Source organism: Pseudorca crassidens, chromosome 13 (genome assembly GCF_039906515.1).
Source record: "Pseudorca crassidens isolate mPseCra1 chromosome 13, mPseCra1.hap1, whole genome shotgun sequence".
NCBI classification, from domain to species: domain Eukaryota; kingdom Metazoa; phylum Chordata; class Mammalia; order Artiodactyla; family Delphinidae; genus Pseudorca; species Pseudorca crassidens.
The window spans coordinates 81,392,982-81,418,252 of NC_090308.1; the positions used below are offsets into that span (position 1 = coordinate 81,392,982).

The following is a 25,271-nucleotide window of genomic DNA, read 5'->3' on the forward strand; positions in this document are numbered from 1 at the left end:
GAAAATATTACAGTATTATACTTCCCATCTTAAAAAAAAAATCAGTCTCTCAATGAATCTGTCCTTGGGCTTTATTCTCCCCTCCAATTACCTCCCCGCCCCCCCCATTTCTCGGCACTGCTCTATTTCTATAGTTTACATTATAAGAGTAATAGCCATTACCTTAAAAATTAAATATACTTTTCAAAATAATTCGCGGAGATTCTGTTGTGCTTCTACAGAGAAATGGCACTCAGGCTGAGAATCACTGCTTTAGACCAAGACCCTGGAGAGGAGTACCCATGTCTCCCCAGGTTCAGGCAGCTCGGTGGAGACGAAGCATGCAAACCAACAAAGGGAGAGAAGGGGATGTCCAAGAAACCCTTTAACTCTCAGATTCCATGATGATAAAACAGATACAATCACAGATTCTGACAGTGACATAGATACAAGATATTGTTATATTTTTAAACGTGATTCCCAAGATAGCACTGTACTTTAAAAATGCATTTTAAACTTAGTAATTATTTTAATAATACTTTTTCAACAACAATGTATTATTACTAGTACTGTGCTTCTGTATGGAAGGTTTGCTTTTTGTATTAGCCAAGAACCAAGTCAAACAGACTCTGACCCTTTTTTGAGTCTTCTGGTTTCCATTCCTGTGTAGCAGTGCTGGCTAGAGAGGGCAGAAACTCAAAGAGAAACATGGTAGCCCCCGAGGCGCAGTGCTGGTGGGAATCATGGCAGCACTTCATCCGAGCTGAAGTCCAGCTGATGACAATGTCTGAGGTGTGTATTTGGGGGAGCCTTGTACTGTAGGTTCATCCTCTCTGCACCTGCACTGATTCTACCTGCTCAGAGATGGTCTCGTCCACTGGCCCTCGGGTTAGCACTTCACTCAGCCCAAGGTGACTCATTCTCGGTTGAAAAGTTACCTGTAACTTGGGAAAGTAACACGATTTCCCCATCTATAGAATGAGACAGTTTAACTGGAAAAGTTTCTAAATATTTTAGTTATTTTTCAGGATTGCTAAGAAAAAGATTAAAGTAAATGTTCAGTATTTTTCTGGACTGCACAATTACATGGTTTACGTATGAACGAACACCGTAATGGTAACTTTCACCTTCATTATCTCAGTCTTCCTGATATATATATATATATATATATATATATATATATATATATTTTTTTTTTTTTTTTTGCAGTACGCGGGCCTCTCACTGTTGTGGCCTCTCCCGTTGCGGAGCACAGGCTCCGGATGCGCAGGCCCAGCGGCCATAGCTCACGGGCCCAGCCGCTCCGCGGCATGTGGGATCTTCCCAGACCAGGGCATGAACCCCTGTCCCCTGCATTGGCAGGCGGGCTCTCAACCACTGCGCCACCAGGGAAGCCCTTCCTGATATTTTTGGCTGCTCATTTTTTTTCTGAAAAATTTAATGAGTTTTAAAGCAATTCATATTGACTCATCTCTGGTTACTTTCTGGAACTGGCAAAAATAGCAGTTCTGCACTGGTGGCTTTGCACTCCAGGGAACATTTAGCAGTGTCTGGAGACAACGCTGTTTCTCACAAGCAGGGGGTGGGGTATGTGAGGTGCTGATGGGTGTGTGCTCTACTGGCATTTAGTGGGTAGAGGCCAGGGATGCTGCTAAATATTCTACAACGCACAGGACAGATCCTGACAACACAGAATATCCAGCCTAGAACGTCAAAGTGCTGAGGCTGAGAAACCCTGTGCTTTCTAAATGGACATAGTCTACTCAATATTAAACTGTTCTTATTTTTACTCATTTATTTTAAATACATTTGAAAGAATTTGCTTCCTAAAATAATGTAAGCTGCTGCTGATGCTTTCCTACACTTTCAGAAACAAAATACAAATGTTAATTACAAATCAAGTGATACCTATTATTAAACACCTCTGTAATCTGCTGGAAGAAAAGATTGTCTTGTACCATAGTAGCACAGCAGGAGACTTCTTTAATTGTTATATTTTATTTGTCAGAATTCAACAGCTGGTTAAGAGATTCTAAGCAGATGTTTTTAGGAAGATCTTAAAATGAGGATACTTTGTTCTTGAAATTCCAACAATGGGTAGATTGTTCTTTGGCTCTTTTTGAGCCCTCACCAAGGAATACAGGAGAGCCCCTGAGCCTTCTCTCTATGTAATCTTGACTACTCAGCACTGCTGTCACCTCATCTAGGTACAGTATACTGTTTACCTTCCACGTTGCTCTAGGTTCCTTCATCTTTCTTTCCCTTGATATTCAATGAGGACATGCTAGCATGCTGCAACTATATTGTGTAAATTATTGATATATTCTATCAGCAATCTGTAGGATGCTACAGGTTTTTTAGTTAAAATTAAAAGCTGCTATAAAATTTAATCATTGTTATCATATGATATTGCTTATATGTGGCATCTAAAAAAAAGGGTACAAATGAACTTATCTATAAAGCAGAAATAGAGTTACAGATGTAGAAAACAAACTTACGGTTACTGGGGGGAAGGGGAGGAGGGATAAATTGGAAGATTGGGATTGACATATACACACTACTATGTATAAAACAGATAACTAATAAGGACCTACTGTATAGCACAGGGAACTCTACTCAATACTCTGTAATGGCCTATATGGGAAAAGAATCTAAAAAAAGAGTGGATATATGTACATGTATATCTGATTCACTTTGGTGTACACCTGAAACTAACACAACACTGTAAATCAACTAGAGTGCAATACAAATTTTTAAAAATTTAATCATTGTTTATAATTGTAATGCCTTAATCAAAAAAGATAATTTCCTTTTAAACGTAACATTTCTGTAGCCCTCTACAATATCTATTGTGTTCACAAAACAACAAAGGCAATTCACACTTAGTAAATACCTGATTTTTACAAAAAGATAACATTTCTTAATTGCTTTAGAAATCACTCAAATTACTTCAGGCTTTTAAATGCTTCCTTAATTTTAAAATAATGAATAGCTTTTGATTAAGGAACGCTATTAACCAATGATATGTTGCAGAGAAAAAGACTGTTTCAAAATGAAGACCCACAGGGGAGTCTTTGCTTAAATAAACAAGGGAAGAGGGTAGAAGGCTGGATTTTGCTTTAGACAGGTGATTTTATGCGTTCTCAAAAGAATAGGAAATTGGCCATTCAGAAGAAACAGAAGCAATAATTGGATCAGGGCATCAAAGACTTTATAGCAGAGTAAAATATAAAAGAACAGTTATCTCTAGGGCTCTTGATTGTTTAAAAATATCTCAGAATAGCAAACTGGCTACGTAAATTGGTTAAGTAAACACTGCTCTATGTTTTCCTGTTTTATTTACTTATGTTTCTGATGTGAACCCATATATTTCTACTTTGTGAATAAAGAATTTTATGTACATATACAGGTGTAGCAGTTTCCTAGGAATTGACTACTCATTTCTCATAATTCTTTAGATGATTAAAAAAAAGGAAAAAAACAGCTCAGAGAGACCTGTTCCAACTCCCATGACAGTATTATAATTTTAAAATCAATTAATGAATATTTGTTAACATTTAAAACTACAATTAGGATAACCGTCTCAAGTTCTTGAAAGTATACGTCACTGGCTTAACACGACCTGGTCTGACCACGCATGATGGCTGTGGTACCAGCTTCTGGGCTGAGGCGGCGTCTGGCCACTCTGGGCATCTGTGTCCTCACATGCAAAGTGGGGCAATGGGGCTCCTACTTCATAAGGTTAAACACACTCACGTGTATGACATGCTTGGGTGGCACCTGGAATACGGTATGTGCCTTGTGTGTTGGCTATTATTTATTTCTATATTTAGTATTATTTAATGTACTAGTTATTATTAGAAAACATAGTATGCTTTCATGCTATGTTCCATAATAATACTAATTCAATTCAGGTGTATACTAATAAATTCATTTCTAGCTATAAGTAGAAATCTTAAAACACAAAAACAATTTTAATAAGTCATTTGAACAATTTTTATAGCTAGTAATATTGACAGTTCTGCTAAAAATAAAACCTCCTAAAATAGATTTATGATGTTAATGTGACAGCAAATTTCTATAATCTATAATACTAATACTATTTTAGTTCAGGCACCTCTTCATTTAGAGCTATTTTTACCAACTAATATTTACTGAGTTTCGTGCTATTCAGACCATAATCATTTTACATGAATTATCCATTCAACCTTTAATAGTCTTGTGAGGAAGATACTATTATTCCCATTTTACCAATGAAGAAACAGAATTACTTAATATTTAGATCAAGTAACCTTTATCAGTGTCTCAGCTAAAACTAGTATCTATGTGTGCCTTCAAAGTTTGTCTCTTAAACAGTGCTACACTGGTACAACCGGGGCGGGGGGGGAGATGAAAGTCCTGCCATGCATTAAAAGGCAAATAATAAATTAATAACCTGTAAGGAAAAGTTTTAACTAATCCTTAAAAAATAACTCAAGTACAAAAGACCTACTCATATCTACTAATAATTATAAACTTAGTGATACAAGTATCTGTTCAGTCAGTTGGGAAATGCCATGAATTACAGAATTTTTACAGTAGCAGCACTGGTACAAACTCCATGGCTACTCACAATGCTATACACATAGCTACACGTAATGGTTCTAGTCAGGGTAAGTTTTTCTCACATGAGAACTACGTGATGTATTTGATTTTGTAGGAATATCTTGTGGTTTTGTGAATCAAGTATGTATTTCTGTGTACTGTAAATACCTTACTGTTGTTACTTTTTACCCTTAGAAACAAAATCCCAAAACTCCACCTACAAAAGAACTTTTCTTTCACTGATTCTAATAACAGGCGACACATGAAATAACCATTCCCAATTCTCTTTCTCATATTGACAGCAGTATTTAAGGCAGAATCTTGAAAAGGTTAAAACAAGACTCAAATGAAGTGGGCTGTATTCAATGACTAAATCTGTCTAGTGTTCGTATCAAATGTTTCAAGAGCAGGATGGAAGACGTGATGAGAGGAATGAAGATGAAAAGTGGATTTAAAAGGCCAGGGCTTAAGTTTACAAGTTCAAGCTACTTCAGCCTTCACCAAATACATGGGTTTGATTTTCAGCTTACCGTACAATATTTGACCTGCTTTTGGATACCAAACATAATATTGAAAAGATCACTCATTGATTCAGTGGGTTGACAGCGAACGCCTACTAGGAAGAACTACTGTGAATGCTGAGGGTATGTCGGGGGGCGGGTGGGAAAGGGTTGTCATGACAGATCCCACTTAAGGAAAAAAGGCTGAGATACGTAAAAATGACTGACATGAGACAAGCTATAACGACTATGATAAAAGAGGTTCATATATAATGTTATAGCAGTTCAGAGATGACGTTAACAATCTTGGGATGTGTTATGCAAAGAAAAGAAGTGGGGTCAATCGAGGATGACACTGAGGTGTTTCAAACCAAGTAATCTAGAGGACAGAGTAACATTTAGAAAAGGTCAAAAAAAGAGGCAGCAAAAGAAGAAACTGTCAATTTTAGACACATTTAGTTTGAAATATAAGCACAGATATGTAGCAGGCAAGTGAGGAGTGGAATTCATTACTGTCGTCGGTCCTGAGACATGAGATTTGGGACATGAAGGCATGTGCTGGTACTCTGCCAGCAGAGGCGCACCGAATCAGATAGGGCATCAAGGAAAGCTCCGGAGAGCAGGTGGTGCTGGAGTGTAATTTTAGAAGATGAAGAGAATCAGTGCTACACAGATGGGCAAACGCACGGGGAGGAATGGTGGCAGAAGCAGCATGGTGAAGGCGAGGAAGCACAAACACGTGAAAAGTGACTACAGCAAAGGATGCCCGTCTGCAAAGAGGAGGGTACAGAGCACATGAAAGGACCAGGAGCCAGATTATACAGGATTTGATGCCCTAAGCCATGGACTCTACACGTCATCCTGAGAACTAGAAGGTACTCTGGAGGATTTTTGAACAGGACCAATACGGTCTGATTTAATTTTTAGAAAATCATTTCATCCAATGAGGAAGTGAGACAGAGGAGAAGGGGGGCATACAGGAGGCAGGGTAACCAGTTTGGAGGCCACAGTGATCATCTAAGTGAAGGTGATGGAGGCTGGACGAAGGCAGTCACAGAGTAAGGAAAGGGAGGCTCCACCAGGGCCAAGCAGGCTGGACGTCGCAGGGATCGGTAACTCAGCAGATGGGGGAAAGGGAGAAAGAGAAGTCAAGAACGACTTCTAAGTTTCTGCCTGGGTAGATGCAGAGAAGCCAATCTGAGGGGAAACAGGAGGTGTCTGAGCACACTGCACAGGAGGCACCCATGAGACATCTAAGTGAATATACTCTGAAGGCAGCTGCACACACAGGTCTAGGTATGCTGATGCTTGCAGGCCAACAGAAGGAAGTAGGAAAGTCCTTGCTTGACGGCCTTGACTTTCACAGATAGAACAGGAAACAGAGCCATTTGTGGAAGTGCAGGCAGCAGCGGTAGTTTAAGTCTGAGGAAAAGAGGTGAGAAACTTTGAAGGGAATGAGTAGAAAGCTACTAAGAGATAACCAGACAGGGAAGCCACGGATCTACAGCAGTAGTGAGGTGCACGTCTGCGTGTCCTTTGTGGCAGAGCTCAACAGGCTAGATGAAGAAGCGGTAGTACAGGTTTGCTAGTTGGCTACGATAGAAAGCAAAGGGTGACAGTGTATGAATGATGAAAGTGATAATTCAGAGTCTGAGATGGGTCAGGAAGGGGATGAAACCCTGAGGCACAGGGTCATCTTAGGAAGATGGAGTAGGGATCTTAACTGAGTCTAGAAAGCAGGCGAGAATAAGGGAGTGAGAGAGAAAGGACAGGCTGTTAAAGTGACAGAGTGGAATATTGGTTGAAATTTCTGGGTGGAGTGTAGCCATAGGTAAGGGTTCACAGTGGAGTGGAATAGAAGTTTACCAGAGTTGAGAAAGGCTCTGTAATGCTTCGTGAATCATCTAAAGGGTCGGCTCATCAAATTACCAAAAATGATGCCAGGATTAAGTATATTAAGGTTCAAGAAAAATATCTTTTCCGGGCTTCCCTGGTGGCGCGGTGGTTAAGAATCTGCCGGCCAATGCAGTGGACACGGGTTCCAGCCCTGGTCTGGGAAGGTCCTACCTGACGCGGAGCAACTAAGCCCGTGAGCCACAACTACTGAGCCTGCGCTCTAGAGCCCACGAGCCACAACGACCGAGCCCACGTGCCACAACTACTGAAGCCTGTGTGCCTAGAGCCCATGCTCCACAACAAGAGAAGCCACTGCAATGAGAAGCCCACGCACCGCAACAAAGAGTAGCCCCCGCTCGCACAACTAGAGAAAGCCTGCAAGCGGCAACGAAGACCCAATGCAGCCAAAAGTAAAATAAATAAATTAAAAAAAGAAAATCATACAATTAAAAAAGAAATATGTCTTTTCCTAAGCATAACTGTGTAATAAATATTTGTCAATGAACTCTTGTCAAAGTTCTCACTGCAGATGCAAGGAAGGCGCAGGAGAGCATTATACTGAAGACGACGAGAAGGCTGAGGCTCAAAGAAGCAGTTTCACGTGGCGGTGGAGAAGTCACGACTGGGAGGGATGGAAAGCAAGAGGACGGGCTCCCGCTCTAGGTGGGCCTCAGTAACTGAGGAATCAAGAAATCCAGCTGCTTCTATGGCAGGCCTGTGTGGTCTGGACTGCTGCCTTTTTTTTTTGGTAAATAAAGTTTTTTTTTGAAATGCAGCCGCACTCACTAGCTCATGTGTTGTCTATAGCTGTGTTTGGGCTACAGTGGTATGTTGAGTGGTTACAACTGAGATCCTACGGCCCACAAGCCAAAATGTTTACTATCCAGCCCTTTAGCAAAAAAGTGTGCCACCCTCTGCTCCACAGCCGGGGGAGTGGGCAGGCGGGGGCGGGCTGGGGAATAGCCAGCTTTCAGTTATGGCTCCACTTTCAGCAGGAAGTGGCGATCACATTCTTTGAGGAAGGTACAGATGAGGGCAGTCTCTTCTCCTCAAGCGGAGACCTCAGAGGACACAGTGGAAAGAATGTGCCGGGAATCTGTGAGTGCGAGGATGAGTCCAGGAGAGAGGAAAGCTCACAGGCGAGGTCACTTACAGAGCGTGAGAATGAATGGCCAAGGACCAGCTGGGGACTTCCGGGAGTAAAAGCTTAGAATACACATGCAAGATGGGGAATACATTTAATAACTGGTTAATGAGAGATGAGTAACAAGATCCATCTAGTGGTGAGAATCTGAAGAAGGAATAACTATTAATGGTTTCGTTTCTGACATTTTCCAGAAATGCTTATAATAGGAAAGTAAAAAAAAATGTGGCAGTTTAAAACAAAGGCTGAGGACTGGGGTTGGGGGTAGCTAGAAGGACAGGAGGGCTAGGACATGCAGAGGCCTAGTTCAAGAACTTAACTTATAGCTGGTATGAATTATAAAGGCCAAAATTTTTAGGATAACTTCAAAGTAGCTGTGCACCTCACAAAAAAATAAATACAATCATGTAAAAAAAAATTAAAACATGCTATCAACTGCTTAGTTCTGTGAGTCTATTTCACTATTAAGAAATAACAACTGACTGATGGTTTTTTAATCACCAGAAAGACATGTTGATAATTGATTTGTTAAAGGTTTATTTATTTACTTATTATTATTATTATTATTTTTTGCAGTATGCGGGCCTCTCACTGCTGTGGCTTCTCCCGTTGCGGAGCACAGGCTCCGGACGCGCAGGCCCAGCCGCCATGGCTCATGGGACCAGCCGCTCTGTGGCATGTGGGATCTTCCCAGACTGGGGCATGAACCCGTGTCCCCTGCATCAGCAGGCAGACTCTCAACCACTGCGCCACCAGGGAAGCCCAAAGGTTTATTTTAAAAAAGGTTTTCAAGTGAGTGTTTTCAAAACTGTTTCTATATACTTACCGGCTTTATTACTAAGCTTGTATAAGAAAGTCTGGCGAGGGTCTGAATGATCTCGACATGTCAGTTGCAAAAGAGAACCTGATTTTTTCCATTTCTGCATAAACCACAGACCTAGAGAGTTATAAATGGTATGTGATATGTGAGAGTTATAAACCGGAAATACATAGTACCATATGCCAACGTTATTCATTCTAATATATATATTTCACTTCAAAATATATCTCCCAAATTAGCATTTTGTTGGCGAATAAAAAATATATTTGCAAAATATTTCCATTTTCTGATAACAAATATAAACACACAGACACACAGAGGTTAACGATGGGTTAATGGTGGTTGACAGAGGGCTTGTTGTTTATTTCTACTTCATTAGGTAATGAAATAGGTAATGGTCTATGAAGAACACATTTGGGAAAATTATACCTTTAGATATACTTGTTCAAATTATAATGAAGCAGAGGGGGAGTAAACTTTAAACACAGTAGTAGATCCACATGCCTGAGCACGGCGCCTTTAGACAATCACAGGTCAGTCATGGGAGACTGACTGGATAAGGACCAACTCTAAGGATGAGCAACTGGATAATGTTTTCTAGTAACAGCTGAATGTAATTTCAGTGTCATATTTAATTGTATTTCTTTATATTACCAGTTACCCGTCTTTAAGTGCATCTTCCCCTTAAGTGGAACCTCAATCACTCTGGAGCTGGTCTTCAAGATTGTAGACTACTCATTTCTACTTTTGTTGATTCTATTACTGAGGTGAACAGGGGAGGAAAAGAGGGTAAAAACCCTTTAACTGATTAAAGCTGCCAACTGAAAGTCTACCTGGGGAAAAGTTTAGTGAAGAAAGAAATTCAAAAGAAAGAAATTCAAAGTACTGCATCCGATTCATACTGGGTTCTATTTTGTACTATTTATGGATTTCATTTTTCTCAAGCCCTCTTCTTGAAACTGTAAAAATCTACAACTAGCTAGATTTTGAATACCACCATTTGAAATGGGATACAAAGGAAAATGGTATGGTTTATTTGTCAATGAAAGAAGTAGAAGAGAAAATGGAAATAAGAGTTTCAAGGCTCAATGAAAAAAAGTCAGAATGAAATCTAATTCTTACAATGGGAATCAATTGACTAAATTATAAAAGCCATTTTAAAATTCTAATGGAAAAACAAAGCCAAATAAAGGGCAAATCAAGTATCAGATCCTTCTTAATGAGCATATTTATTCTAATCAAAATTGGGGTCTTAATTTTTACTTTAATTTCTTTTAAAAGTTTAGAATTTATTTTCTCATAATATCCCTTTATCACTATCAAACCAAAATCAGAGTTAATGTTCTATATAAAACATTTTATAACTTTAAAATGTATTAAGCATAGGTATTTGTTATCTGCTCAACTAATGGAACAACAAAATAGCCTGTTTATAAGACTAACATTTACTGAAAATATTTAAACAGTTTAACGATAAAAAGGGAAAAAATGCTGTTGTGACTTGACAAATATCTCAATATGACATCATTTTCTGAAATGAGTTTTGTCAGCTTATTTCACGTGCATGACAAAATAGAAAAATAGATACATCTTTTGTTTCATGAAATTCCAAGTACATGACAAATCTGCTCTAAAATAAACACCAGAAAATATTAAATTTGTATTTAAATCTCTCCACGCCATAATTTTTGTACTGGACAATAAAACTTCTTACCTGTATTAACAAGAGCACTGCTGTTGTAGAGCGTACCAAGGTGAGGTCCAGAGAGTGATAGAAAGGTATGAAGTTTGTCAAGGTAATATTTAAACCGTGGCCTTGTAAGCACTGAACGGATTATTAAATTGCCCAACGAATGTCCAATAAAGCTATAAGAGAAACAAAATGACATTTCTCCCATAGTATTAGTTTAAAAAAAAATAAAAGCTGCTATCACTGTACATAGATGTGAAATACTAAGCATTTAAAATGTTCTAATATGTTTTAAAACTATGGTTTGATACTCTGAAATGACATAACTTACATTTTGAAGCAAAAAATGTGAGAATGTAGCAGAAAATTCCTATTATTATAGAGTTTGCATACTTACTCTATAGAAATAGGATACTACTTATCAGAAAACTCCTATTATTATAGAGTTTATATACTTACTCTATAGAAATAGGATACTACTTACCAGAAAATTTTTACTCCTAGTTCGTAAATACTTAGAAAGAAATACATTTTAAAAGCGCTAATACATTGACTAGATGATAAATTTGCATCTTTAGGTACACACACCAATTATTTACCTGTCAAGTCATGATTTAAAACAAAATAATGAAGTTATACGTATAAGCATGATTTAGGAGACATTATATCCCCATTTCTCTTATTCTCTGGTCCACACTCCAAGGTGGGGAGTTCTCTGACTAAGTACTTTCAAGCCACAGGAAAAAAAATGTGCATTTTCTGACAGTAAGTCTAAAATTATACCAAAAGAATAACTAATACTTATAAAGCTTTTCACCTTTATTAAGGAATAGTTTAAATCAAAAGAGCCTTTTTGCCTACCATTATTTTATGATAGACAGTTTATGAATCCCTCGGGACAATTAACAGTGAAAGAAGAAAGGCTGAAAGCTGTCTTAAAAGTGGTTTACAGATATAACTAATTTACAGACATAACTAGTGAGAAGCTGCAAACTTCCTGAAGCTGTGAAGTAAAGTTTGATAACGAACAGTCCTCATTCAACCAAATCAAGCTTTTGGATAATGGTTGATTATAACTGACCATCTAATCTAGAAGAGGGCATACTTTCGTGGATGAATAAAAGAACTGAAAAAATAGACTTATTTTCTCATCATAAAATAACAAATTAATAAAAGGAATACAAGATGACTATAGAAAATTTAGTAAACAGATGAAAAATCCACAAATGAGAATGACTAGAACAAGAAAACAATCTCTCTCCACCCTCCACATACTTGCATCTCCCACCATATTTTAACAGAAATCTGTTTTTAAACGGTGACTTCAAATAAAAACCTGCTCTCTCTGTTCTCTGTCCCTACTCTGTACTTCCAAGAGGAAGCAAACTCTACAAAAGCCTAGAGTATAAAGAGCCAGCTTCCTCCTCTAACCCAGCTGGGATATGAAACTCATCAGTTTACTCTGCTCTTTTTGAGGCAGGAAGATTAGTTTTGACTTTTTCTTTAATTCTTACCGGACTAGAAGAAACAAATGCTTTTCTCTCCCCCATGTCTATTCACAACATCTGTGATTAAATAATAAGACATGTTGATTTGATCATCATCTCCTGCTTGTGGAAAGCTGACTCTCAAAGTATAGTCATGACATGTTGAAAGTATTTTTACAGTTTCATTTTTTAAATATATATCCATTTCCCTATAACCTTTCTTTTTGGTAACAGCTTTACTGAGATATCATTCACATACCATACAATTCAGCCGTTTAAGGTGTACAACTCAACGCTTTTTAGTGTATTTACGGAGTAGTGCAGCCATCACTACAAGAAATTTTAGAATATTTCACCACCTTAAAAAGAAACCCTACATTCTTTTTTTTTTTTAAAATCATTTTATTTATTTATTTTTGGCCATGTTGCGTCTTCGTTGCTGCGCGCAGGCTTTCTCTAGTTGTGGCGAGTGGGGGGGGGCTACTCCTTGTTGCGGTGCGCGGGCTTCTCATTGCGGTGGCTTCTCTTGTTGCGGAGCATGGGCTCTAGGCGCACAGGCTTCAGTAGTTGTGGCACGCGGGCTCGATAGTTGCGGTTCGTGGGCTCTAGAGCGCAGGCTCAGTAGTTGTGCACAGGCTTAGTTGCTCCGTGGCATGTGGGATCTTCCCGGACCAGGGCTCGAACCCGTGTCCACTGCATCAGCAGGCGGATGCTTAACCACTGCACCACCAGGGAAGTCCAACCCTACATTCTTTAGCTATCACCGCCCCCCCCGCCCCCCACTATCTCCCCTCTCCCCCAGCCCTAAGCAGTCACTGATCTACCTCTGTCTCTATAATTTTGCCAATTCTGGACAATTCATATAAACAGAATTATATAATATGTGGTCTTTCCCTAAAATCTTTTTATTTTTATTCTCTTTAAATTAGAGTTGCGGTATCCTATATTTCAGAATAGGACAACAAAATTACCAGAAATTCTGTGTGATTTTTTTATAATTCATAAAGATATAAAAACCATTTATGTAATATTATAGAAGTTACCTTATTTTTGAGACTGTTAGACTATATATCTGAATATATTGTATTATCTCGTCCAGAAGGCGATCAGTCATGCTATCAAAATCAGCGAAAGTATCATTCTAAACAAAAGCGAAATAGATATGTTATATACTGAATATGTGTAATTACATAAAACACTGAATATAAACATTATTTTTAATTTAGGTATTGAAAATATGGTTAAAGACCAGTGGTTTTTAAAGAAGTTAGTGAATGTAATATTCATTATATTAAAATGAACAAGTAGTGAATTTCTAGGGGAAAAAAAGGCTCACTGTTCTTAACACTTCATTTAGGTAATCGTTTAGTCCATTATCAACACTGAACATAAGGTTATTTATAATGGTTTAATTAAAATATTTGCACAGAATGTGAAATTCTAGGAATTTTGCACATGTAAAAAGCTCATAAATCAAACTGTAAATCGCTTCTACTTCCTTAGGCTACACATTAATTGTTAAACTTCATAGAAGTCAGAAAAATTATATCTACTACTACAGGCGTTTTGCAGTCAGCAAATATTTAGGTAGAAACTGGTAGAAAAATGTGTGCTTCCACTGAAAACACAGCTATCTGTACCTGATTTCTCTCAGACATAAGAAAATCAATTCTTTCCCCAGGCAGTCCAAGTTCAATGTAAGTTTTTACTAACCGGAGATCTGCACTGTTACCTAGAAAATGAAGAAAATCAAAGTTATACCTAAGGGACGAGATAAAGCAAAAGGTACAATGCGCACCCTCATACTGTTACACTTCTTGGGGACAAGCGTAGGCCTATGCCAGCTGTGAAGAGACAAGGCCCTGGGAACCAGAATCCTCAGTGTCTATTTCACAGCAGATTTCCATCAGCTGGCAATGGCCTCCAACAGCCTGTCTCTTCAGAGGTCTGGTCGCACTGATGCTCTCGCCACCGCCCCCGTCCCCCCAGCAGTGTGTCTGTCTTCCTCCCTATAACATGGGATAGTGTGTTTCTTGAAGATTTCAGAGAGGAATTTACCAGAGATTCTACTGGGCCAAGAAGCCTTTCTTGGAGGATAATTCTTTGAAAATTTTATTAGTGGGGGGAAAGAGGTTAGTATTAGAGATCTTTTATTCCTTGAGTCACGGTTTTGTTTTTCTTAAAGAAAAATCTCCAATTTCATAAGAATTTACTAGCTCAGACCTGTGTTTAGCATTTTTATAATCCATAGGCTCTTTTGTCAGTTTGTCGCTACAGAATCACCTTATAACACAGGAGTAGTCTGCTAGTCCAGAGATATTTGGTGTCTTCTAACATAGCTCCTAACCAAGAAAAATAGGCTGTCGAGTAACCGAAACAGCTGTCACAAAACCACAGCAGTGAAACAAGGTATTAAGAAGTTAAGTTGTACCCTGATTAATCAGTGAATCTTTAATTCTTAGGTATTGATTTTTCTTGTCCATAAGGTTTAAAGCAGCAAGCTAAAAGGGAAGCAGAAAGATGATCAAAGGGAGACAAAATGATTGCCACGAGGTGACAGCTGACAAAAATAATAAAAAGAGAGAAGACAGAAAAATCCGAAGTTAAAATAAATAAAATGTTGGCGTGTGGATGTCAATCCCATGGAAAATTTACTTTACAAAGAACTCTAATATTATACTCAGCAAAATTAAGCACATCTCTGTTTTAGAGAGTATTTAAGATTTAATTAATATCAGCAATTCAGAAATCTTTTTTCAGGTCAAAGATTAAAATAAAACTAAATGAGATCTACTAGGAAAAGAAAAGACTGAGATGCTACGGGTTACACGTGCAGACGTTACGTACCGTCCAGGCCGTGCACACACACAATGAGATGGACTCCGCCTTCGGAACAACCCTCTTCCTCCTCTTCCACACAGAAATAGGGCACTGAGGACGCCAGAAGAGGGACATCGCTGTACATGAACCCGGGGAGCTTAAGGTGCTTCAATTCTTCTTTCGCCTGAAGGAAGCTGAAGCAAAACAGTGTAAAAGACATTCGTTACTAAGTATTATATTCAGTTTTTAGAACCCAAAAGATAATCTGCTGCATTTAGAGAACTGCAGAAGAGGAAACCCAGAAATATTTGATTTTAAATAATGAAAATATGTGGGCTCACCTAAATGATTTAGCAATCAGAGAGTACTTTTTTTTTTTTTTTACTATTTCTTAGTACATATTCTGATCAAATACAATGAGTATTTAAAGCCTGACATCACTTAAAAATATTCTTTTAAACTTGAAATCCACTAAGAAAACACTGGGAATGGAGTTATGCTTTCTGCTGAATTTTATACTGTATGCATAGAAAAGACGGGAGAAGTACTGCACAGAGGACAGTCTGATGCTGACCCTGTGATCAAATCTTACCCTCTTTGCTCCTTTTTAATCTTATATAAAAGGCAAAGAAAGAGATATTCTACACAGTGTAGCAGTGAGAATGGTAGGTATAGTATTTAGTAGATGAGGTTATTTGTATTTTTCTCTAAAAATACCAATAAGAAGGAACAGAACTAAGAGGGGGATGTGATTAAATAAAATTGGTGGCATACACTCATTTACTGATAGAATAAGTGACATTTCTAATCAACTTGGGGACTGAGAACATCAAAGATTATTAACTATCGTAACATTAGATCATTTGAACTGATAAAACTCCAAGAAGCTGATGAACACTAAACTGAGCAGGACACACTGGGTGAAGAATACAGACCACTGCTTGCACTAATGACTCAGAAGAGTCTGAGGTACCCAGGAGGTGATGCAACCTTCAGCTTCCCGGCACATTACAAGTCTTCAATGGGCTCTTCTCACCTTGCTGGGTTCACTAGGTGTGGGCACCATGGGTCTTACTTATGTGTATACATCAGAATGATCTGGGAACTTAAAAAACCTACAGTAGATATGCCCAGACATTTTATTCCAGGGATTATAATTCCATCTGGACTAAGGTAGTAGAAAACCAATGCCATGCTAGTAAACCTATGTCATGCTCAAAATTTTCTGGATTTTTTTACGGGCCCATGAAATCCCAATTCTGGAAACACTGACTTAGCTGAGGCAATCTAAGTCTGGTAGGCTTTAGGAAGTTTCTAGCAATTATCTAATATTGTCCTTATTTGCTAGATATAAAACCTAACTTTTGTCTAGGAGTTAACCAGGGGAGAGATGAGGTATTGATGGGAAAAAAAGGGTTTTAGTCTCAGTTATGCCATACTTCTACCATAAAGTTACCAATGGAAAATCTGTATCAGGCAAGTCGAGCCTACAGAACAGGACAATCATACTGGGAACTGCAGGTCTGTCTGTCAAAGAGCATAGTGAGTTCACTGCTCCATTTCAGACAGCTAGTCGAAGAAGCACTTTCTGTATTACAGAAACCAGAGAACGTGAAATATGTATGTTACTGGAGAAATATACATATATGTTCTCTCTCTCTCTCTCTAGTAGCACGTGCTATTGTGCTCCATTACTTACGCTTGTATTTGAGGTTTTGGTGAATTTTCATACCAGGACAGTGATGAGGTGAAGTTGTAAGAAGCGCTGCTTGGCTGCTTTGTAATGGCATCACATTTACTCTTAGAAGAATACTTAACACTGCAAGGAGACTCTCGTGGTGCAGATGGGAAGGACAGACAGCCGGAGGTACAGACAGTAGGCACGGTTATACCATCCCTCAGATGGTCAGTGCTAATCCTTCCGGATTTGATAGACCCTTCTCCTCCTGGGGCGCCTCGGTCTGCCCAGTGAGCACGTGCCGCCCCACCTGGGGCGGGGTCATCTGTCTCCCCATGATACCCGTTTTGAACCATTTGCTGGTCCTGCTCTTCTTCCTCCTCCTCTTTATCCTGGTCCTGCTGAAGGTGACTAATTTCTTTGTCAGAAGCTTCCTTCTGAGGGCTAACTGAATTGCTGTAGCTAATAGTACACGTGTCAGAAGTATCTGTACTGCTCTGACAGCCAAAATAATTTTCCACAAGCCCTTGCTTTACCATATCAGGACTGGCTGAAAAAGGGTCACCTGTACCCAGGTGCGTTTCATCTTTAACCGTAGGGGCTTCTGAATACATTTGTTTGAGATTTAACGCATCGCTATTTTTTCTTTTCACAGTTCTATCTTCACTGACGTCTGTCCTGGTAGAAATGGAACCTGAAACGACACAAGGGATGCCTGAACAAACCAGTCCTGAACTTAACGGAACTGCGGTCCCTGCAGGGTCACTAGATTTATCAGGGCTCTGGGAGTCTTTACATGAAGTGTCCAAGTTAGGTTTGGAGCTGCAACTACTTTTCACATCACTGGAAGTACCTTCGTCTGAAAAAACAAATTGTAAAGGGTCTTTAGTGTTTGAATTTAAGGAATGTATTGCTATCATTTCATTGTCCAAATGCCCTGAAAACACGACACTCTGCTGTTGCAAGATAATACTTGACTTCTTCCTATCGTCACACTTTGGCACATCAATTGTTCCTAGATTCAACACGGTTCTGCTATCGCTTAGGTGGCATTCAGGTACAACAGATTTCTTAGGATTTTCATCAGGTGACAGCTCATCGTCAGAAGGCAGAGAGTTTATGGACGTTAAGGATGACTGGATCTCACTGAAAGCACTTGTGCTCTCAGTGCAGTGGCTGCCTACTGAAAACTTTACATTATGATCCGGCTTCATCAAAAGCTGAGGAAATAACCTTTCGTTATTGGAAAGACCTTGCCCTTGTACAGTTTCAAAGACTAGGTCAGGGTTTGGATGTGTTGCAACAGAGCTTGGTTCACTTTCCACACCTGAATCTGAGAACCGAGATGAGGCACATGTGGCACTAATATCTGGTAACTTAATTGAGTCTCCACTCACTACAACATGATATTCTCTTGTAGAAGAAGCAGGTTGATTACTTCTTAGCTTAGCTAATGATTCTCCAACAGAACGACACTTTGCTTCCTGCAAAGCTTCCTTTTCAAGTGTTAGTTCTATAGGTTTAGATTTACCGTTAGAGTCTAAGGACTCAAAGTTGGGTAGTTGTAAACTGTCCACAAAGACTTCATCTTGTCGAAGCTCTGTCCAAGGTCCTATTTTAACAGTTATTTTCTCTCCACCGAAAGGGTCTTTATTAGAGGGCTTTACTTCAATTGTCCTAACTCCCGAAGTGGGGGCAGTTTGATGATCATGGCAATCATCTGATGAACTTCTGGATGCCACACTGTGTTCCACTTGTGCAACTTCACTATCATCCTGGGAGATATCAAGTTTACCTGAAATGGACAAATTTGCACAAAGATTTAGGCTGCCAGAGTTCAAAGGATCAAACAGGTCTGGTTGCATATTTTCAATATCTGGAGACTTTTGTTCAGTTCTCTCTGTATCAGCTGGCAAATAGCTAGCTTCCTTTTGACTTGTCTGTCTGATGTAGGTCTTTAGGTCAAAATTATATCCACATATTGTGGTGTCCAGACCTTCCTTCTGACTATGTGAAAGATTGCCTTCAAAGCTTTTAAAGAGATCATTTGATGCTGTACTTTTCAAACATTTGTAGCCTACCAAAACCACAGAATCCTTAGAGTTCTGTTTTATTAATTTTTTTGTGTTTTCAGGTTTCATTGTTTTCATGAGCTTAGTAACCTTAACCTTGGATTTATTTGATTCTTCATTCTTTCCTTTTAGAGACTTTGTTAGCTGCTTTTCACCTTCTGTAGACCAAAAACTGGAGGCCCCAGCAGGTCTGACTTTCAACTCTGGGCTGGAAAGTCCAGCTAGAGAGCTTTCTTCAGTCTCACATTTATCCATTCTACTGGACTCTGATCTCTGAAGACTCTGAATTCCCATCCAGGGTGCATCTAAGTCTTTTATCCAAAGAAAAAGAAATTCAGGTTTAAAACGAGGTATAAGAACTCATATGATCAAGACTACTTTCTCTGACTATAACTTTCTAATATCCTCAAAAATAAATAAACCTGGAGGGGGGAAACAGCCCCACATTACGGAATGGCTTTATGTATATCAGAATACACTGAGAATGACACACGCAGCTTCCGTATTTACTTAGATTACACTTACCCTCAGCGACCGCATCTAAATACCTGTCTTCAAAGATCACAGGTAATGAATTGAGGTCTCCGTCTAATTCACTGCACTCAATAGGCAGGGGTGGGAGGGAGCTGCAGAAGGAAGTGTTTTTGAGAGCGGTGCACATCTGGAGGTGACTCTGAGCACTGAAAAACATGTCTTACGTCAGACTGCAATCTAGACAAGCACACCAATTTCACCTCATCGTCTCTCCAGGACCACCCCTCCTCAAGACAGCCTCCTTACGAAAGAGCTCCTTGGTCAGAGATAAAAACTGGTACGATGAAAATTATGGTTTGTTGACAAAAATTACTAATAAAATTATTGTTTACTGATAAGTTATTTAATTTCTATTATACTCTTCTATACTTTTAAATGTCATTTCAAAGTGAGTCTTCTGTGCTTAATGTCTGAACATCCTAATTAGCTGAGAATAGCACAGAGGAGAAAGACCAAAAGCTCAAATGCCTGCTAACGATTTGATGATAATGTTGAAAAAAAAAGTTAACATGTACTGATGAATACAATTAACAGCTATTTTAAAAAAGGTATATAGCTTTCTAATGCAAAATAGTTTTTTTAAAAAAACTTTCTTACGGAAAATTTGAAACAAATCAAAGTACACAGAACAGCACCATAAGCCCCATCAACAAACGTTTTCCCTTCTTGCTTTGTCTGTATCTCCACTCACTGCCTACCTACACACCCTATGATTATTGAGAGTTGTCTGTTGGGGCATATACTTCACGTGCACTGAAACAAACAAATCTTGGCTGCACGATTCTGACAAACGGACACGCGATACAGAACATTTTCCACCTGTCCAGAGAGTACTCTCACGTCTTTCCAGGCAAACTCCCAGCCCAAGTCGACACCAAGACACCCACTCTTCTGACTTGCTCCACCTTAGTCTTATGTGTTCCAGAACTTCATATAAACAGAGTCATATATTCTTTACTCTTTTATGTCTGACTTCTTTCACTCAACATAATGTCCTCAAAATATTCTTTAAAGCCAAAGAAAACCAGATCTAAATGTACTCAGTAGGGAAAGTGGAAGGCATCTACTCAGGATATTTGAATTGTAAATCTTTTACATAACAGCAGGAAGTGTCAGTCAGACTACCTGTGAAAATATGTAATACATAATGATAAATGTAAGAGATTCTGACCTGTGAAGATAAAAATACAACAAGACGGCCAAATGAAAGGCTGGAGCCAGGGCTGCGTGGGACTCCCAAGGGTGGGGTAGATCTGTGTGGGGAGGGGTAACGGCACAGTACACTTCTTTATGTAAGGGCGGGGTCTTTAGTGAAGGAATGCATAAGATTAAATGCAATTTGACTAAACAGGAGCTTTCTAAACTTCACATTCTCCTAATTTCTTTCATTGTAAATATTGTATATTCTGTCACTGATAAATTCTGAGATGATATCTTATGTAAAAGGAAATAGAATCATTTGAATTTTGGATTTATGCTACTCACTGAAGTTCCTGGTATGCAATGGCAGCTTCTCTCGGATGCTCAAAACAAAAGAATGCCTCAGAAAATCTGCGCACCTGGAAAATCCCAAAAGGGAGTATGAATAACATGGCACATTTAAAAAGTCAATCAGGAACTGGGTGGCAGGGAAAGAAACCCCCTTTGCGAGGCCCTCCATAACCATCCCTGTGAGAATTACTCTCCCTCCTCAGGGTGGCCAAAGCACTGTATTTTGGTACTTACCGCAGGAGTTAGAAGAAAGAATAGAATGTAGGTAAGAAATTTCGTTTTACATTATGGATCCACCATTCATCCTCCTTGAAGATGGGGATTCTGTCTGTCTTATTTACCACTACATCCCCACACCAAGAACAGCACCCAGTGCACAGAAGAATGGTGGGATCAGCTAGAACTCCCTGGTGCTCTGTGCCAGGCATCCCAGTACACACCAGCTGAGCTGATGGTGGACTCGCTGGCTCTGTGACCTTCGGCATTTCACCTTGGAGCCTCGATGACTCCTTTTCAATTACACTTAATACTTATTCTTCATAGGGGGTTATTGCAAAGAATAAACAAGATAATGTATTTGATAGCAGTTTTTAATCTGGAAAGTGTCTATAAATATAAGCTATTACAATTACCACTGTAGCATTCACCACATTTTTTCTTAAAATAATTGTATATGTGAACTGTCTCCCCTCCTAATGGGTAGGAACACATTAGAGTAGGAACTGTGTTTTGGATGATCTTTGCTATCCCCCCAAAATATGTCTTAGTATGTTACAGAAGCAAGTACTTGGTAAATACTGGTCAAATGTAGTTGAATATTTCTTCCATCATATTTGTATTCTGACCCTTTCATTTCTAACTATGCAGGAAAAGGCTTTGTCAGCACTGGAGCAACAGTAAGGGGATGGAAAAGATATTTTGTTTGAAGGGTACATGGAGGAGAGAGAAATGATATTATATCTTGGAATTATATTACACCTAAGATTTTTTTCTAAAGGGAAGTAAAACTTAGGGGTCTTTGGTTTTAAATGTACAATGAGGGGCTTCCCTGGTGGCGCAGTGGTTAAGAATCCACCTGCCAATGCAGGGGACATGGGTTCGAGCCCTGGTCTGGGAAGATCCCACATGTCACGGAGCAACTAAGCCTGTGTGCCACAACTACTGAGCCTGCGCTCTAGAGCCTGCAAGCCATAACTACTCAAGCCCGCACCACAACTACTGAAGCCCACATGGCCTAGAGCCCTCGCGCTGCAACTACTGAGCCCACGTGCCACAACTGCTGAAGCCCGCATGCTCTAGGGCCCATGTGCCCCAACTACTGAGCCAGTGTGCTGCAACTACTGAAACCTGCACGCCTACAGCCCGTGCTCCACAGTAAGAGAAGCCACTGCAATGAGATGCCCGCTCACCGCAACGAAGAGTAGCTCCCGCTCACCACCACTAGAGAAAGCCTGCGGGCAGCAGCAAAGACTCAACGCAGCCAAAAAAAACATATTCAAAAAAAGAGTCAAATATTTTAAAAGCCAAATGCAGAAAATTATGTATTATACGCTCCCCCTTGTATTTTAAAAAAGAGAGGAGAGGCTGGTGGTGATGGGGTTCTGGACATGCTACCCCAAATTATGGCACCTTGGCATACTGAATATCTTAAGGTGAAGAAATTTAAGAAAAGGAAGAGCAGGAAAGTCACCCTGACCTCCTCACCAACCCTTCTCCCCTAAAACAGGTCATAAAACCTTCATGTGAGAGGTGCCCTCACTATACCCAGAGGAATGAAATGTCCATTCTTATCTCCCAAAACAAAGGAATGGCAAGAAGAAGCCTACAAACAGGCCTTGCTAATAAATTCCCTCGGTTTACTACAATTACTTCATACTCCTTAACCTATCGTATTCCTTCATGAACTGTCAACTCTTCATCAAGCCTATCACAAAATACTCAGGTCTGTTTCTTTGGGTCTTCATTTCCTTATGAAGGCTACCTTGTCACATAAAACTTATATTAAACAGATTTGTACACTTCTCAGGGCTTCCCTAGTGGTGCAGTGGTTAAGAATCTGCCTGCCAATGCAGTGGACACGGGTTCCAGCCCTGGTCTGGGAAGGTCCCACCTGACGCGGAGCAACTAAGCCCGTGCACCACAACTACTGAGCCTGCGCTCTAGAGCCCGTGAGCCATAACTACTGAGCCCACGTGCCACAACTACTGAAGCCCGTGCGCCTAGAGCCCATGCTCCCCAACAAGAGAAGTCACCACAAGAAGCCCATGCACCGCAACAAAGAGTAGCCCCCGCTCACCGCAACTAGAGAAAAGCCTGCGTGCAGCAATGAAGATCCAATGCAGCCAAAAAAAAAAAAAAAAATGTACAGTGAATTGAAGAAACATTTTATTCATCATCAAGTTATAGCCAGTTGAGTTTCTGACTTCCTAAGCTTGTCTCCCTGAGTTGGTGAGACTAGGTCTTCAGAGGGACAAGTTGACGGGGGCAACGAAACATCTGTGGGAAGGATGCAACTGTTTTCACCTTCAAATGCTGCTGACGGCCCCTTCTTCCTCTCCAACACTACGGGAGACATGAGGAAAAGCTATCTGCCTGCCTGCCTGCCTGCCTGTCTGTTAGAGGTATTTTCCCCGAGGGCTGTAAAGTGTAAAGAAATGCAGCCTGAAGTCATCTGGATTCCTGCAGCTGCAGCTGGGCCTGCCTTCCCACCTTCCCTGATCCCTACAATAAGAACCATCATTTCTGGACAGCATCCTCCCTACCAGGCTCCGTGCTAAGCACTTTAGTTTCATTCTTTGATTTGAACCATATAAAAACCCTATGAAGTGGATATTTCTTCATTTAACAAGTGAGGCAAGACAACATAGCTGGGCTGTGATACACATGGGATTCAAATAAAGACTTGAGAAAAGTGTCAAGACTTGTGCTCCAACCACTGATCCCTTCCCTTCTTCATTAAGACTCCCTGTTATCATAAAGTCTTTCCTTTCCTCTCTGCTCCCAGACGAGGCTCTCTGTCTGAACTTTCTCCTGCCCTGATTTCCGGGCAGTGGCAACCCGTGAGGAAAAAGGCTGGCACAGCACTGTGAGGCCATCACTAAGGCATCACTGCCACCTGATGGCAGCACAGCTTAATTCTGGGCAAAAGGCAGGCACAGAAAAAAATGTCAAATTTACAAACTCAGGATATGAGTAACAGATATTAATACTTTGGTATATATATATATATATATATCTGTAAGACACGTTTTGAGTATGTACCCTAACTTTAAAGAATCCACTTATTTGGCAATATCAACTATTCAAAATTTAACTAGGACGTTAAAAAAAGGCTTTAAGGGTTCAAAATGGGTGTTTATAGTGCTTTAAAGAGTTAAATGTTCCTTTATCTATGTTCACCCTAATAGGTTGTTTAAATTGCTAAGCAATGCTTACTATAATAATTTTAATAAGTAGTTATTAATATAACTATATTTATTATAATTTAATATATTAATCACATATTATTATAATATTTACTATAATAATTTTATACATGCTCATCCAGGTTAGATTCTAATCTGTAGTGCAGAGTCCAAATATGTGATATATTATCTATGTTGCCTTGAAGAAAGAAGGCACCTCACAAATGTTCACTGAACAAATGTTTCTTGTTTTGAATTTAATTTTTTTTTATACAGCAGGTTCTCATTAGTCATCCATTTTATACCTATTAGTGTATACACGTCAATCCCAATCCCCCAGTTCATCCCACACCCCCGCCCACCACTGTCCCTGCTTGGTGTACGTACATTTGTTCTCTACACCTGTGTCTCTATTTCTGCCCTGTGAACTCCTTCATCTGTACCATTTTTCTAGGTTCCACATATATGTGTTAATGTACGATATTTGTTTTTCTATTTCTGACTTAGCTCACTCTGCATTGCAGTCTCTAGCTCCATCCACGGCTCTGCAAATGGCACTATTTCATTCCCTTTAATGGCTGGGTAATATTCCATTGTATACGTGTACCACATGTTCTTTATCCGTTCATCTGTCGATGGGCATTTAGGTTGCTTCAATGACCTGGCTATTGTAAATAGTGCTGCAGTGAACATTGGGGTGCATGTGTCTTTTTGAATTATGGTTTTCTCTGGGTATATGCCCAGTAGTGCGATTGCTGGGTCATATGGTAATTCTATTTTTAGTTTTGTAAGGAACCTCCATACTGTTCTCCATAGTGGCTGTATCAATTTACATTCCCACCAACAGTGCAAGAGGGTTCCCTTTTCTCCACACCCTCTCCAGCATCTGTTGTCTGTAGATTTTCTGATGATGCCCATTGTAACTGGTGTGAGGTGATACCTCATTGTAGTTTTGATTTGCATTTCTCTAATAATTAGTGATGTTGAGCAGCTTTTCATGTGCTTCTTGGCCATCTGTATGGCTTCTTTGGAGAAATGTCTAATCTGCCCATTTTTGGATTGGGTCGTTTGGTTTTTTTAATATTGAGCTGCATGAGCTGTTTATATATTCTGCAGATTAATCCTTTGTTGATTTGTTTGCAAATATTTTCTCCCGTTCTGAGGGTTGTCTT

The 25,271-nt window shown here is 39.6% G+C and overlaps 1 protein-coding gene across 13 annotated transcripts in view; it reads right to left on the reverse strand.

Annotated features, from left to right (window-relative positions):
- Positions 1-25,271, reverse strand: part of FAM135A (family with sequence similarity 135 member A) — a 123,498-nt gene that overhangs the window by 10,241 nt on the left and 87,986 nt on the right. For 8 of the 13 annotated variants that reach the window (XM_067702854.1, XM_067702853.1, XM_067702856.1 and 5 more), the window contains 8 exons: positions 20,690-20,763; positions 19,196-19,350; positions 16,620-18,981; positions 14,948-15,114; positions 13,741-13,832; positions 13,144-13,241; positions 10,638-10,789; positions 8,930-9,040 (listed from right to left, as the gene is read on the reverse strand). In XM_067702854.1, coding sequence (XP_067558955.1) covers positions 8,930-9,040; positions 10,638-10,789; positions 13,144-13,241; positions 13,741-13,832; positions 14,948-15,114; positions 16,620-18,981; positions 19,196-19,350; positions 20,690-20,763 — 3,211 coding nt within the window. The remainder of the gene's footprint in view (positions 1-8,929; positions 9,041-10,637; positions 10,790-13,143; positions 13,242-13,740; positions 13,833-14,947; positions 15,115-16,619; positions 18,982-19,195; positions 19,351-20,689; positions 20,764-25,271) is intronic. The other 5 variants (XM_067702863.1, XM_067702862.1, XM_067702858.1 and 2 more) reach the window with 3 other exon arrangements.